General features: G+C 47.3%; 1 protein-coding gene across 1 annotated transcript in view; it reads right to left on the reverse strand.

Moving 5' to 3' along the window:
• The window catches only part of Mgat5 (alpha-1,6-mannosylglycoprotein 6-beta-N-acetylglucosaminyltransferase), a 286,468-nt gene that overhangs the window by 65,168 nt on the left and 205,872 nt on the right, over nt 1-15,428 (reverse strand). The window contains exon 13 of the mRNA XM_032915150.1: nt 7,633-7,766. Within this exon, the coding sequence (XP_032771041.1) occupies nt 7,633-7,766 (134 nt within the window). The remainder of the gene's footprint in view (nt 1-7,632; nt 7,767-15,428) is intronic.

The following is a 15,428-nucleotide window of genomic DNA, read 5'->3' on the forward strand; positions in this document are numbered from 1 at the left end:
TTATGTGGGATTGGGAATCAAATCTAGGACTTTGTGTATCCTAGGTGAGTACCTTTTCAACTGAGCTGTATCCTCAGTCCTGAGAATCCCATCAATAGGAAGAAAACCTAACAGACATTGGGGAGGAGAAGGCATTGCTAGAACACATTTACAGGCCCTCATGCGTTTCTGTCATGGACTGGTTATACAATGGAGACCTGTGTGTTATGTACAACTGGCTGACACTGCAACCATTTCAGTTTAAGCACTCTGTGATGAGCCCATCTAACAATGCATTCTCAGAATGTCTTTCCATGGTTAACTGAAGCATGAGTACATTTCTTAAGTCATGCAACCCCTAACAAATATGCTATTGTTTCCACCCGTTTTACAAAAGAACTCAGGGACACGGGGAGCTGAAGTAACCGGCCCCATTAGGAGATGGAATCTCACTGTCTCCAAGTGGACACACTAGTACAAGAGGCAGGGGACCAATACCCTAAGTGCTCACAAGGAATGACACGATACCTAGTGCTCTCAAATAGGAAGGAAAGAGTTCCTTTATCCTACATGTTAAGCCTCAACTTGAAGGCCCATAGTCAATTCTTGGCAGACCCACACAATCTCACTGTCAAAGCATCCGTTTAGTCTCTTATACTCATGGATGCTTTCCGGGCAGTTGGGTTTGTGGACTCTGCACCTGACCTGCCCTACTTCCCTGTCCCCTGTCCCTCCCCCGGGCTCCTCTCTGGCGCTGTACTATTTCTGATACCCACAAGCTGTCTTCTAGGCTACTCCTTCCTTATCCCTGATTTTGAAAGAATTAGACGAGGCCAAGGAGGACTTTGGATTATAGAGTTACAGACTCTGGGGATTGGGTGGGGCAGGGGTTAGGCAGACAGGTCACTGTCATTGTACAGTAGAAAAAGTGAGACCAGGAGACCAGTATCAGTCAAGGTCAGACAGCTGAGAGCACAGACTGCTTTTCCTGCCCAGGGCTGCTCCTGCTACCCCAGACTGTTCACGGTCAGCATCTCCAGACTGACAGATGAAAAGGCCAGGGAGAATGTGTTCCTCTGCCAGCAGACAAGGAGCTCTTTAAAATTGAAGCAGAGACCTGATGAATCAGAATAGATGGTCAGGAAAATGAGAGGGAAAAGGTTGTCTGATCTTCACTGGTTTTTACATTGTATATTCAGCAAATACGAAGGTGCCTGCAGGGGGCAGCCCAGGCTGGCTTACAATCAGCACGCAGTCAGTGCTATTTTGTAAGAGCTATTTTTAAGAGTCTGTGTGGTAGGTGTGTGTAGTTGTGTGTTCACTTGTACATGGAGGCCAGAATCAGCCTCAGGCGCTGATTCTCAGATCTAATCTACCTTCTGTTTTTGAGACAGAGTCTCAGTAGCCAAGAGTTCCCCAAGTAGGCTGGGATCTACCTGCCTCTGCCTCCCCAATGCTGGAATCACAAAGGTGCTTCAACATTCAACTCCTGTCTACATTTGTCTGAAACTTGGGTCTTCTTATTTGTAGAGAAAGTACTTAATGACTGAGCTGTGTTCCCAGTTCCATTCATTATTTTTCCCATTTATTTATTCATTTTTTTTGGGAGGGCAAGGATGGTGTGGAGGTCAAAGGACAAGCTGAGGAAGCTGGCTTTCTCTAAGTTTCAGGGATCAAACTCAGCTTGTGGCTTGTCAGAATGCGACTTTACCCAATGAACTATCATTTTGGATAGTTCCTTTTGTTTCTTATCTCTATGAGTTTCTTCCCAGTTATCACAAGCTATTACTTGAGAAAAGGCTCTACCCCTGGGCCGTACTTTTCCTTGTGCCGGGTCCAGAATGGATGCAAATGACCTCAGTCTGGTGAGTGGCTGTCCTCAAAGGGATTCCTTCCTCTACCTTCTCCTTGGATCCCTATATGCTTCTGGTAAGCCTAGTGTCGGAAGGACCATGGGCAAGGTTCTTGTGATTGGCTTATCCAAGGCAAGAAACTAGAGGGGCTCTTCATTTTTATGCGGCTCTGTTTTGTTTAGAACTGGAATCAAGAACTGTGATGGGGCTTGATGGTTAAGTGTGCACCGCTCTTGCAGAGGGTTTGAATTGGTTTCTAAAGCCCATTGTCTTGGTCAGGGTAACTATTGGTTACCATGATGAAACACCATGACCAAAAGCAAGTTGGAAGGAAGAGTTTATTTGGTTTACACTTCCAAGTCACAGGTCATCATTAAAGGAAGACAGGACAGGAACCCAAACAGGGCAGGAACCTGGAGGCAGGAGCTGATGCAGAGGCCATCATTACTGGTTTGCTCATCATGACTTACTCAGCCTGCTTCCTTATAGCATCCAGGACCACCAGCCCAGGATGGCATCATTTACCGTTTCTTAATTTAGGTTCCCTCCTCTCAGATATCTATACCCTGTGTCCAGTGGACATAAAACTAGCCAGCACAACCTTATTAGGTGGTTCATAGCTACCTTAACTGGAGCTCCAGGGGATCTAGTATTCTCTTCTGGCTTCCTAGGCCCCTAGGGCTTCATGTGTACACCCCCATACATAAATATATGCACTTACATATAATTTGAACAGTAATAAGGTAAATTTTTTTTAAAAGAGCTATGACAATATTAGACTTCAACAGATCCAACAAAATCAATTCCTATTATCTCAATATATACGCTCGGGTTGACATAGGTGGCTGTCGATTCACCTCATTTATCTCTGTTATCTGGTGAGGAAGAAGTACGGTCGCAGGGTTAACCTACTTACAAAAAAAAAAAAAGCATTCTTTTCAAGAATTTCAGTCTATTCTCTAATTATAATGGTCTTTGGTGGTTCATTAAAACCCTGCATTAAAAGCAGTTAATCCCTACTATGAAATCAAATGGAATTTCTCCAAATGACTCCAGTTCCCAATTCTGCCTGCATTTCAATGAAGCCAGAGTCGACCCAATTAGCAAGCCAGATAATTACATCGTCCTTTGGATGGGACTCTATCTCCGACTCAGAGGTCACCCAGACTTCTTTCCTCTTTCCAGATTTATTTCTGGCTGTTTAAAGCAGTGTTTCCACTGTTTTGAAATATTGCAATCATCACTGCAGAATTCCAGGGTGTCTCTGGGAGTGTGGGCTAAGTCCGGCGTGGCTGCTCTTTGATAGGTCGTAGTCACTGTACCGTAAGAGCTCCAAAGACCACAGCTAATAATTATACAAGGCAGGGTAGGTATGTGGCTCAGGGGACACAGTACTTGTTTGCCGAGTATGCAGGAAGCCCTGTGTTTCATCTCCAGCCCTGCATATATGTAGTATGGTAGTGAAATATTGCCATCTCAGCACCCAGGAAGTGGAGGCAGGAGGATCATATGTTCAAGGTCATCCTTAGGTCCATAGAAAGATGGAGACCAGCCTGTGTTACATGAGGCTCAACCTGAAGCTCACCAGTTTGATGAGACGAACTGGGCGGTGAGCCCCAGGCTCCTCCCTCTCTGCCTTTCCAGTGTTGGGATTGCAGGTGTGTGGGCACCGGGGATCTGAACTCCGATCCTTAAGCTTGTACAGTGAGCTCTTTAACAACTGACCCATCTCCCAAACTCCCTAGTCTACAGTTGAAGAAGACCCTGCCCCCCGCTGTTATATATTGAGAATGGATTAGGGGTGTGTGTGTGTGTGTGTGTGTGTGTGTGTGTGTGTGTGTGTGTGTGTGTGTGTGTGATAGAGAGAGGGACGGGGAAGGCCTGAAGGGAAGTGACGTGCTATTGGTTGGAGCTGAATGCGTGTGCTTTCAGCTCTAACTCAGAGGTCTAGATAAGAAGCCGTCTACACTCCAGTGACATGGGCTTTCTTTGCTTGTTGCCATCAGAATATGGCTGTGGCAGGACAGGCCCAGGGTTCTGAAGCAGAAAATGACCTGAGTGACTCCTATGGAGAGGTACTCACTCAGAAGAGCTGTAAGGCTATGGCTGATTTGGCCACCAGGGAGGTAAGTGGCCAGGAACAGTGGTTTATCTGCTATGCTAATGTTAGCCTGGGCTCCTGCTAGCTGCTCACTCCGGTTACACGGCTTGATTGTCCATGTGAGCTTCAGAACACTGCTTTGTACATGGAAGAAGGGGGAGCATGCCCATAAACTGTCATCAATGCTAGAGATGGGTCGAAGAGCCTAGCATGTGCCGAGAATTTAACCCAGGGCATTTACCACTGAGCTACCTACACCCCTCACTGGCCAAAGCCAGCTTGCCACAAACCTTGATATTACTGGGAGGAGAGAACTGTCTCCATTGAACTTCTTGGCGGCCACATCTGTGAGACATTCTCTTAGCTGCTATCATGCAGGAGGACCCACCCCACTGTAGGCGGTACCATCTCTAGGTATGTAGACATGAGCTGTAGAAGAAAGGTAACAGAGCAAGGCAGAGGAAGCAAGCCATAGAGTAAGCCGCATTCCTTAACGGGCTCTGCTCCACGTCGGCCTTGGCTTCCCTCAGTGACAGACTGTGACCCAGGCGTCAAATAAATCCTTTCCTCCTTCAGGTTGTTTTTGGCCAGTGTTTTATCACAACAAGAGAAACCAAACTAGAACAATGTATTAGTCATTTCACCGAAGCCTAGAAAAGGAGCCAGCTAGATGCCAGTCTTTGCGCCCGGAGTTTCTTCTTCAGAGCGAGCTGAACTTTACTGATGTAAATGCTTCACTTCTCCACAAACAAGTTATTCACTGCCATAATGAAGAGCCCCAAAATGAGTTCTGGAGAAATAGCTCAGGCAGTGAAATGTTTTCCTTGGAAGCATGGCGACCTGAGTTGACCACCCAGAAACCTAAAAAGCTGGACACGGTGACGCCCACCCTGTAAGCACGTCAGTCCTGGGAAGCTGGAGACAGACAGCCTGCCTAGTGGAGTTGGTGCGAGACTCTGTCTTAAAAGTTGAGGCAGAAAGGTTAAGGAATGATAGCTGAGGTTGTCTTCTGGCCCTCACACGTATGTGCATGCATTCCCTATGTACCCATGCACAGAGAGGCGGAGATAGGGGAGGGGAGAGAAGAGGAGAGGGGAGAGGAGAGGGAGGGAAGGAGATGGAAAGGTTGGGTAAATGCATTCTCTGAGAGAGACTGGGTTTGCCCAGGACATCATAGAGTTCAGAGGGGAGCAAAGTGGTGCAGGGAAGGCCAGGCAGTAAATACTGTTTCCTCTGTAGGTCAGTTCGCCTTCGCTACAATTACTCAATGCTAACATTTTAGTACAAAAGCATCCACGGACAAAGAGTAGGCATGGCTGTTTTCCAATAACATGTTATTTACAAAAATAGATAACAGGCCAGACTCTGCGTGGGCAAGGGGGCACCGACTGTTGACACAGTTTACAAACGGGCAGCCGAGTATCTCGCAGGCTGCCTGTATTTACCAGATGCTCACAGGCCTGGCCATCCTCACACTGGGAACCAGTTCTCGCCATGGGATTTTTAACTGGCCCAATAATAACATCAACAACAGCAGCATTTGGTTACGCTGTGAGCTGCACTGCACGGCTTACGTTTTGTTAGTTCATGTGACCATCACAGAAACCCTACTGAGGAGTCCTGTGGAAAACATGAGCCGAGGGCTGGACATGTGGTCTGAATTCCTGTACGAGGGAGACTGAGGCAGGGGGTCAGCCTGGATAATACAGAGAGACCCTGTTTCAAAATAACAAGGCTGGTCACGGTGCTCTCAGGAGGTCCTTACCTCAACATTGATAATCCCAACAATATGGGAGGTAGAGGAAGGAGGATTGCTAAAGAGTTTGAGGTCAGCCTGGTCTATATACTAAATATTACCAGACTGACTTAGGCCATGCAGTGTCTAGTCAGAAGGCAGAAATTATGAACAGGAAGTAGAGCAAGGCTACAAATCCTCAAGGCCCTCCCCCACTTATCTATTTCCTCTAGGGAGGCCCCACCTCCTAAAGGTGCCAAAATTTCCCAAAATAGCACCACCAGCTTGGTATCAATACAACATATGGGGGAAACTCACAACATACTCTCTCTGCCTACACCGAGGTTAAGAGTCATTTCCTGCAGTTCTGAGTTTAGACCACCACATGATGCTGGGGTGAATTCTCCCACCCCCACCATCACCATCTCCCAGCATGGCATTGGCACCGAGTATTTTGGATATCAAAAGTTTTAGTTAGGAATATTTAACCTGTGATAGCACATAAGGGATGACCCTTTATTTTATGACTGCAGGGATCCCCTCTCCTGGGATCACTGCCAATGTATGGTAGACAAGTATGCTGGGGGGCCTTCCTAAGCCCTGTAGGATGCTTACAATACCCCTAACCCGCACCCATTGGACAGTATATATCATCCAGACAAGACAATCAAAATTTTCTGGAGACCCTGCCTGGGTCCCTTCCCTCTGGAAGGGGAGGCAGGGACACTGTCTCTAGTTGAGAACTATTATACTACAGAGTGCAGAATGCAGCTGTCTATAATAAAGAGCATAATCTGGGAATAAATCAGTGTCTATAATAGCCAAATGGGACCACAAGATGGCTTAGTCCATGAACACACATGCCACTAAGCCTGATAACCTGAGTTTGATCTCGAGAACCCAGAACTTCTGTGGTAGGAGAGAACTGACTGATTCTGAAGATGCTCCTGACTTCCACATGCATGCATGCATGCGTCATTCATTCACACACACCCATGCATGCATCATTCTCTCACACACCCATGCATGCATCATTCACTCACACACACCCATGCATGCATCATTCTCTCACACACACCCATGCATGCATCATTCACTCACACACATGCATACACACATCCTTCACTCACATACAAAGAAATGAATACACATGGAAAAAACTGGACCAGCTTCCTTGCTCTCTTGCAGACCGGAAGGGTGGGCAACACCTGGTTTTCTGAACACTATATCAGAAAAATGACTAGACCTCCTAGCTGGGCATGCCACAGATGCCCTCGAGTGTCAGTTTCTAACTTCCTTCATGGGGGATACAAAGCATGAGATCACAGCTCTTAGATTATCCCAAGAAGGGTTTTATTGGACATTTATGAAGAAGTATGTTTGAAAGTCATGGGGATGTCTGTCTTTCAAAAGTCTTTTAAGATTATAAGATTGGTTCTCTGAGGCTGATATATTATATATAAAGAGATTGGGAACCTTCTAAATCATGCTCCACGGGGATTTTGTAAGGTATGTTTCATCCTGAACTTGCTGAGTCAGCTGGGCTGGGTGACCAGTGCCTCTAGGGATCCTGCCTTTGCGTCCATCCACCCAGCACTGCTGGAGTTGCAAGCATGGGCCACCATGCCCAGCTCTTTGTATGGTGTGAGGGATCTGAGTTCAAGTCTTCATGCTTGTTCAAAGAGCACATTACCTACTGAACCTTCTCCCCAGCCTACATCTCACATCTAACATGCTGAGGAGTAAAAGGTCTGGGGTAGAGTTGCTGTAAGGAAAGACAAGTAACCCAAGCCTCGGTTAGCATGCCAGCACGGTAGAGCAACCGGACCCCTGAACGCCTCTGTTTGTGTCTAGTGGGCATAAGCCCTGGGCATTTGGCTTGATTACTCCCCGGATCAAAGCAAAATTAAATTACCTCACAAGCTTCCTTTCAGAGAGCTCGACACGCAGGCGGGCTGACTCACCTTCCAGAAACTATCCACTTTGCCATACACAAGGGACTGGTTCTGCCTTTTGATCTCGTTAATGTGGTGGATGTCGCTGGAGTTCAGGTGCTGCTCAACCACGAAGCCCAGAAAGCTGTTGTCTGGGGTATGAGCTGATGTGGAAAGCAAAAGACAGGGCCGTGAGCGGTTACTGGGCACAGAGCAGCAGAGGCATTACAAGCAGCACAGGCCAGCGCTGACCCACTGGCGCGTTTGTATATCATTTGTTTCCGCCTCATCCAGGAGCTCCCGGTCTAAGCTGATTCCAGCTGTGTTTACCATCTCATCTGGGTAAATAAAAACTAAGCAGCGTAATCTACAATCTCACCTCCGCAGTGGCTTACTCTCTGACAAAAGATGTACAGGGGCTGGGATGGGGCTGTGTGAGGCTGAACTGGGCCTGGGGGAAGGGGGTAGTAGGGGGTGGAAGGTGGGGAGGAGCCAACACAGCCCAATCTCTGTTCCAGGTTCAGTGAGTGCTGGGGTCAAGCCCTGTGAGTGTGATCAGGTTGTGATGGCTCAGTGGGGGGAGAGGAGGAAGGCACTTGACACACAAGTGTGGGCACCTGAGTTTTAGTGTATTGTGTGCTGAGAAGAAGCTGGGTGTGGTGGTGCACATCTGTAATCCTAGCATTGGTGGGGAGTTGGGTGGATCCCAGTGTCTCTCTGGCCAACCAGGCTAGCAGAGAAAAGATAAACTCAAGGCTCACTGAGAAACCTTGCTGATAGATAGATAGATAGATAGGTAGATAGATAGATAGATAGATAGATAGATAGAGATAGATGATAGACAGACAGGTAGGTAGGTAGATAGAGATAGATAGATAGGTAGATAGGTAGGTAAATAGATAGATAGACAGACAGATACATAAAAAGAAAGATAGATAGATAGAAGATAGATAGATAGATAGATAGATAGATAGATAGATAGAAGATAGATAGATAGAAAAACTAAGAAGGATGTGATTGAAAACAATAACCATCAACCTTTGGCCTATACACACATGCACACAGGAGATGCACAGCCATGGTCTACACTACCATAGTCAAGTATGGATTGTATAAGCAATGGCTGTCTCATGGGAATTCATGGCTTGATGACATCTTAGCCATCTTGGCTTGGTAAGTACAGGCTAGGCTGTCTACACAACAGCCACACACTGCATTTTTTTTTCTTATTTTTCGGAGCTGGGGACCAAACCCAGGGCCTTGCGGTTGCTAGGCAAGCGCTCTACCACTGAGCTAAATCCTCAACCCCCACACACTGCATTTTGGTGCGGGGTTTCATTATGGAGCCCTGGCTGTACTGGAACTCGATTTGTAGACCGGGCTGGCCTTGAACTCACGGAACTGCCTGCCTCTGCTTCCAGAGTGGTGGGATTAAGAGCATGAGCCACCACCACCTAGCAACAGGAATAGATCTCCTTAAGCAACTGCAACCAACAGCCAGGCTCGATTGCCTTTGGGGTTACATTGGACAGATGTGTGGGCTGAAGACCAAGCAAGAACCGAGAGTCTCTGGGGTATAAACCTCTCTAAAAGCCAAATCCTTCAAAGCTGGGATGTGTATAGGGCAGAATGTTCTAGAAGAAAAGGATTTTCCTTCTGGCCTACCCTACCTATGGGCTCTACATCTTCACCATATACCCGAGTGGGAAGCTATACCACAGCAGCCGAGAACAATTGTAGTTTGTGACTCTATGTTTTGAAATATTTTTTGTGTGTGTGTGTGTGTGTGTGTGTGTGTGTGTGTGTGTGTGTGTGTGTGTGTGTAGGTCAGAGGACACCTCTACTTTGTTTTGAGACAGGATTCCTCACTAGGGCCCGCACTAGGTTCACTGACTAGGCAGATGTGTAGCAGTGAACCCAGCGAGCTTCCTCTCTCTGCCTCCCTCGTGCTGGGCTTCAAGTATGTGTCATATGCCTGGCTTCCTACTATGTGGGTTCTGGGAATTCAGGTTTGCCTGCGGCTCTCACTTTAACAACGGGAGCCGTTGCCTCAGCCCTGTATGATTTTCAAGTATGTTTCACCGGGAGGGGGCTATCTGATTGGAAGACAATTCTCTCTTGATTAAATAGTAACCCTCATCAACTCTGCCTCCCATCTTGTGCAGATAGATTTCAGCTCGCTGGGTGATGGCTCAGTGAAGGTCACACACAGCTGATAAGACAGGAAGCAACCCTTGTTTAGTCTGACTCAAACCGAACCAGCATAAATAACACAGAAGCAAACTCCCCCAGGAATTGAGGCCGTCCGTCCAGTGCAATCCACGTTCTGCAACTTCAGCCGTGACCGCCATTCACCTTTGGGTGCAAACTTCTCTTTTGCTTTGCTCTGGGTTTCTAAGAGCTAAGGAATGCTTTGCCATTTACAGTCAGTCCAGATCTCTCTCTCTCTCTCTCTCTCTCTCTCTCTCTCTCTCTCTCTCTCTCTCTGTATGTATGTATGGTGGTGGAAGGGGGGTTAGGCATTCACACACAAGTGCCACTATTTGTATGTGGGAGACAGGTCAGGTGTCTTCCTCAATCAATTTCCACCTTATTGGTTTTTTTTCTAAACACTATTTATGTGTAGAGGTGTGTCCCTGCATGGGCCAGAAGAGGGCATCAGACCCCCTGGAAATGGGGTTATAGGAAGTTGTGACTTGCCTGACATGGGTGCTGGAATTTGAAGAGCAGTGTTTGCTTTTAGTCACTGAGTGCATCTTTAGCGCCCCTCCCGCTCCCCCAAGAGTGTGTCTAACACTGAACTTGAGCTCGATGGTTCGGCTAACGGGTCTGCCCAGTGAGCTCCATTAATCTACCCGTCTCCACCTCCCCTAGGCTGGGACGGTGAGTGAGAGCTGCCACACCAGGCGTTTTTATGTGGGTGCTGAGGATGTACTACAGTACTGAGAGCCACTCCCCTGCCTCCAGAGACCTTCTCAACCCATCAGAGGTGACCTGCTCAGAGTGAGGAGACACCCCAGCTCTACTCTCATCCTTATGAGAGGAAGATGAAGAAGAGAGGCAGTGCCGCAAAGGTGCTCTGTGGAGATGTGCAGGCTACACAGATGCTACCCCCTCACCAGCTCATCTCCAAGGCAGGGGCCTAATGAGGGCCACAGGAGGAGGAGGTAACAGGGCCCTGACTGAGGAGCTGTGCTCAGTCAGGCCAATCTGTTCTCCCATTTCTGTGTGTTTGAACAAGTGCCCAGAGGCAAGGGCTATGGCTACATTAGTTGAAGGGGAAATTACTGAATAAATTCTACGGCCAACGAGAGACAAAGCAAGGGCTGGCTGCTCACCGTTTTCCTGCTAGTTTTCCTTTTTTCCTCCTTTTTGAGAAGCACAGAGGGGAGGGCACTAGAACTGGAAAGAACAGGGTGATGGGAAGACAGCCTGTGCATGTTAAGCATCCTTTCCTTTGTTGCTCTAGGGCTCTAGACTTTAAGATGATGGTTTTTAACTTGTATTTTCAGGAAACTGTTGGAGTGACTAACATTCCACTCTTGGCATATTTGTTCTGTGACTCAGTTTGTCTATGTCCCCATACAGGCACTTACAACACAATGACCATCTAAAGTGTTTTGTGGGTCTTGTTATGTGATGCGTTAGAAGAAAAAATACACACATGCAATTTTTTTTTTTTTTTTTTGGTGCACGTGTCAAAGATTCTTTTAGCATTTAGCTTGGATGTAAGAGAGGGAGGGAAGAGTCTATTTTTTTTTTCCTTTCTTGGAGGCAGGGTCTCCTCTAGCCCCCTCTATAGGCCACTCACTGTACAGCCAAGGATGACCTTGAACTTCTCCTCCTCCTGCATCCATCTCTCCATCCCTAGAACTGAGACAATCACCACTACAGCTTATGTGTTCCTGGGGATGGACTCCAGAGACTCCCTACCTGCTAGGCAAACACAGTAACTAAGCCACACTCCCATCTATCCTTACTGCCATGGTGCAACTGTAGTTTGGTACTAAATCAAATTTGGGACTCTGTGAAAAACACACTACATCTAGAAGCCCCCGGAAATCTCATCCATATTTGAAAGTTTCAACTCCCAGTTTTACTGTGAGATAACTTGAGGAACAGTACCTTGCATGTGGGTGGCTGAGGGCTTCGAGCACCTACAGACGCAAAGATCAGAACACATGTCTGACCCTTCTATGTCTCTGTAACGAAACTTGTCACCAGACCCTGGGTTTTTTTTTAAACATGAAAGCACAAGACATCCCCTGCCACACACACACACACACACACACACACACACACACAAGCAGGTGGTTCTAACGGGTGCTAGGCTCCTTGTGGTTACCCAAAAGGAGCTGCCCAGCAGCTGTATGCATGCAGGCAAGACACCAACTCTCGACACGAGTGTTCTTCACTCTGCTTATACAGAATCCACAGCCATGGGCCTGGCTGATACCAAACCCGACCTTCTTGGCTGCTGGACAAGAGGCTCCGTGGTTAAGAGCCCTTGCTGCTCTTGCAGAGGGCCTAAGCTTGGCCCCTGTGTGTGGCGGCTCCAAGCCTCTGACCTCTGCTGGTACCTGCACCTCACCACCAAATCATACATGCACACACACAGTTTTTACACACGGACTTTCCATCTGGCTCTAACCTCAATCCAAGCTTCTTTTTCTCTCTCTCTCTCTTTTTTTTTTTTTTTTTTTGCTTTGCCCTATGCTGAGAACACAAGGCGTCCGCTATGGTTGGAGGGCCTGAGGTGAATATTTGCATTTCAAAGGAAATCAGTAAAATTTCACTCTAAATGAGACTCGGGGACCATTGCACTCTCTGTCCATCCCAGAAGAGAAACAAATGGGGCTTCTACAAAAACCACCCTGATCTCCGAGTTCTCTTTACTTTCCACGTTCTATTCCCGGCAATCGTGATGGCAAATGCCGCCAAGTAGGCGGGAGCTGGGACCACCCGGGAGAGCAGCCTCTGGGCAAGTCTGTGAGGAAATTCCTAGATTGGGTAAGTTGAGGTGGGAAGCACCGCCCCATGGGCTGGGGTCCTGGACTGAACAGAAAGGAGAAAGAGAGCTGAGAACCAGCCCCTCCTGCCTTCTTTAAAAATAAATTAATGGAAATTAACTTTGCTTTCAATTTTATAAATCTCCAAGGTCTGTTTTCCTCCTGGTAAATCTTAAACACCTCTAAGAATTTTGAATTATACTCACACTACCTGTTCCCCAAGGCAGAACCCTAAGAACCAGCTTAGGCAGGTTCCTCAGCCTTCATAGCCAGGAGGTCTGAGGGGTGTGAACTTGTCAGGATCCATCAAGTACCTCTTTCCTCTCTACCTTCAGAGCTCAGGTCAGATGGAGTTTTGCCAATACACGGGTTTCTTCCTCCTAAATACAAATGCTTTAATTGCTTTTCCTGTTATAACTGATGCATGTCCTCAGTGTAAAACTTTTTCTTTTTTGTAATAGAGAAAGATATAAAGAAGTTACTTATGATATTACCTGCTTAGAAATATCCACCATCGGCTTTCTTTACCCTCTAGGCCTATGGGGAGTCTTTAGCTTCACACTAACGTGGATCCTGTTACATTTACTCTGACACACGCACACACACACACACCCCTTATTGTAGCTACATATGCACATATGTGCAGATGTGTGTGTCTGTGTGTATACACATCAGAGAGTGATCCTGGCTGCCATTTCTCTACCTGTACACTTAAAAGAAGTTCATATTTATGCACATGAGTGTCTGTTTCCATGTATGTATGCGCACCACATACATTTCTTGTGACTGTGGAAGCATGAGGAGAATGTTCGATTCCCTAGGACAGGAGTGACAGGCAGTTTTGAGCTGCCATGTGGGCCTAGGCACACAGTCTAGTTCCTCTGCGACAGCAGGGCATGCTCTCAGCAGCTGAGCTATGTCTCTGACCCTAAGTTGTCTTGTCGTGCTTGTTTGCTTGTGGTGTTATTTTGGAGACAGGCTCCCTTAGCGTTCAGCCTGCGGGCTACCCTGACTGGTCAGTGAGTCCAGGGCCCTGTGCCTCTGCCTCTCTAGCATTGGGGTCACAAGGACACATCCCCTTGTGTGGCTTTTTAACAGAGGCTCTGGGAATTGACCTCTGACTCTTCTGCACTTAAAGCACTTAAAGGTTGAGCCATTTCACCAGCCCATAATCTGGACTTTAAGGCAGCCCAGAGAGAGTAGCTAGAATTTTCAAATTTGACCCAAATTTATGTTTTCAAATGGTGCTCACTGAGAAGAGGAGGCTGGGCAAGATCTAGGGAAACAGCAATACACAGTGGAGCCCAACTCTCGAGTGTCCGAGCTGTCCACAGAGGCACAACGGAGTGGGCTGATCAAGGGTCAAAAAGCACTGTAGGAGGGGATGACCCCGAGGAGAGAACCCCTCCTGCAGGCTGGCCCTCAGAGGGAAGAGTCTTGGGCGACTCTGACTTGCAGGTCTGTGTAGGAACAACGGTCCTGATTGTCCTCGGAGCAAAACCACACAGGAGCACCCAGCTTCAGAGAAAGCTGCCGGGTTGGCAGGGCAGAGGATCAGCCTACTTGTAAGGTTTCCATTGTTGCCAGGCTCAAGTTCCGACCTCTCACCATTCGTCTCTTCTGATCATACTGTGGCTGTAAGAGTCCCACACCCTAGCAGAAACCCAGCATGGAAACCAGTAATAATAGCTGTAACAATGGAACAGCGGCTAAGAGTCACTCTTCAAGCCCTGGGAATAGAAGCTCTGTAGAAAGAAGTGGAAGACCTCTCATCTCACAGAGCATTCTTAGTCTGCAGATTGTTTTTTAAGTCAAGCTCTTGCATAGCCCAAGCTGATCGCACATGTCTTTGTAGGAAAGAATGGTCTTCTCTGACCCCTTTTCCTGCAGAGTGCTGGGATTCTTGGCGTGGACCCCCGCACCAGGTTTATGAAGTGCTGTGGATAGAGCCCAGGACCTCTGGTGGGATAGGCACTCCAGCAACAGAACCACATCCCAGGCACAATTTTGAATGATTTCCTACTCTTCCCTGACTTGTTGCATGAGCCCAGTTCTGAAAAGATATTATCATTTGGCTTCATTTAAATCCACTCAGTAAATAAGGACTCCCACGTACTAAGTTTCATCAATGAACAGTCATCCCCAAGCTTCTAACTATAACAGGAAGGAGAGAGAAACAAAAGAAAAAGGATGAAAAGTTAGAGAGGCAGTAAGGCAGAGAAGGGTATGGGGAGTGGGGCAAAGGATCTGCACTTCCAAAGGAGGTCACAGCAAATGCCACTAAAGGGTCAAATGAGTTACAGATATGAGACATCAGTAAAGTCAAGGACAAGAAAGAATGTTCCAGAAAACGGTAACAGCCACTGCATAGGTCTTGGGGCAGAAGTGTGTCTGGTACAGTTGAAAAAACATAAGGGAGACCAGAGGTAAGTAAGGAAGAGAGTCAGTAAGAGAGAAAACCAGGCTCCTCAGGGGCCTGAGCCTTCCAGGATGCTAGACTGGTTCACATCTAAGCCATTGCCTTGACAGACGGATAGACAGACAGAATAGCTCTGCACATCTGATCTTGCTTAGGGAACAAGGAAGGGCTCTAAGGCAGTGGTGGCAATGACATCACTAGGCTACTGAGAAGTCTGCAGGCAGAGGGCAGGCCAGAGCCAAGGCTTGCCTGAGGTGGGTGGGAGCAGTCTCTGCATTGATGCCATTGCTAAGCCACAGTCTCCGGGAAAAGACGGGGGCAGGGAATTCAATGAAACAAAGTGATTTTTTTTTAAGCCCTGGCCAACATCTTTACAGAAGCCAGACACAATTGTGAAA

The sequence above is a fragment of the Rattus rattus genome, chromosome 10 (assembly GCF_011064425.1).
Source record: "Rattus rattus isolate New Zealand chromosome 10, Rrattus_CSIRO_v1, whole genome shotgun sequence".
Lineage (NCBI taxonomy): Eukaryota > Metazoa > Chordata > Mammalia > Rodentia > Muridae > Rattus > Rattus rattus.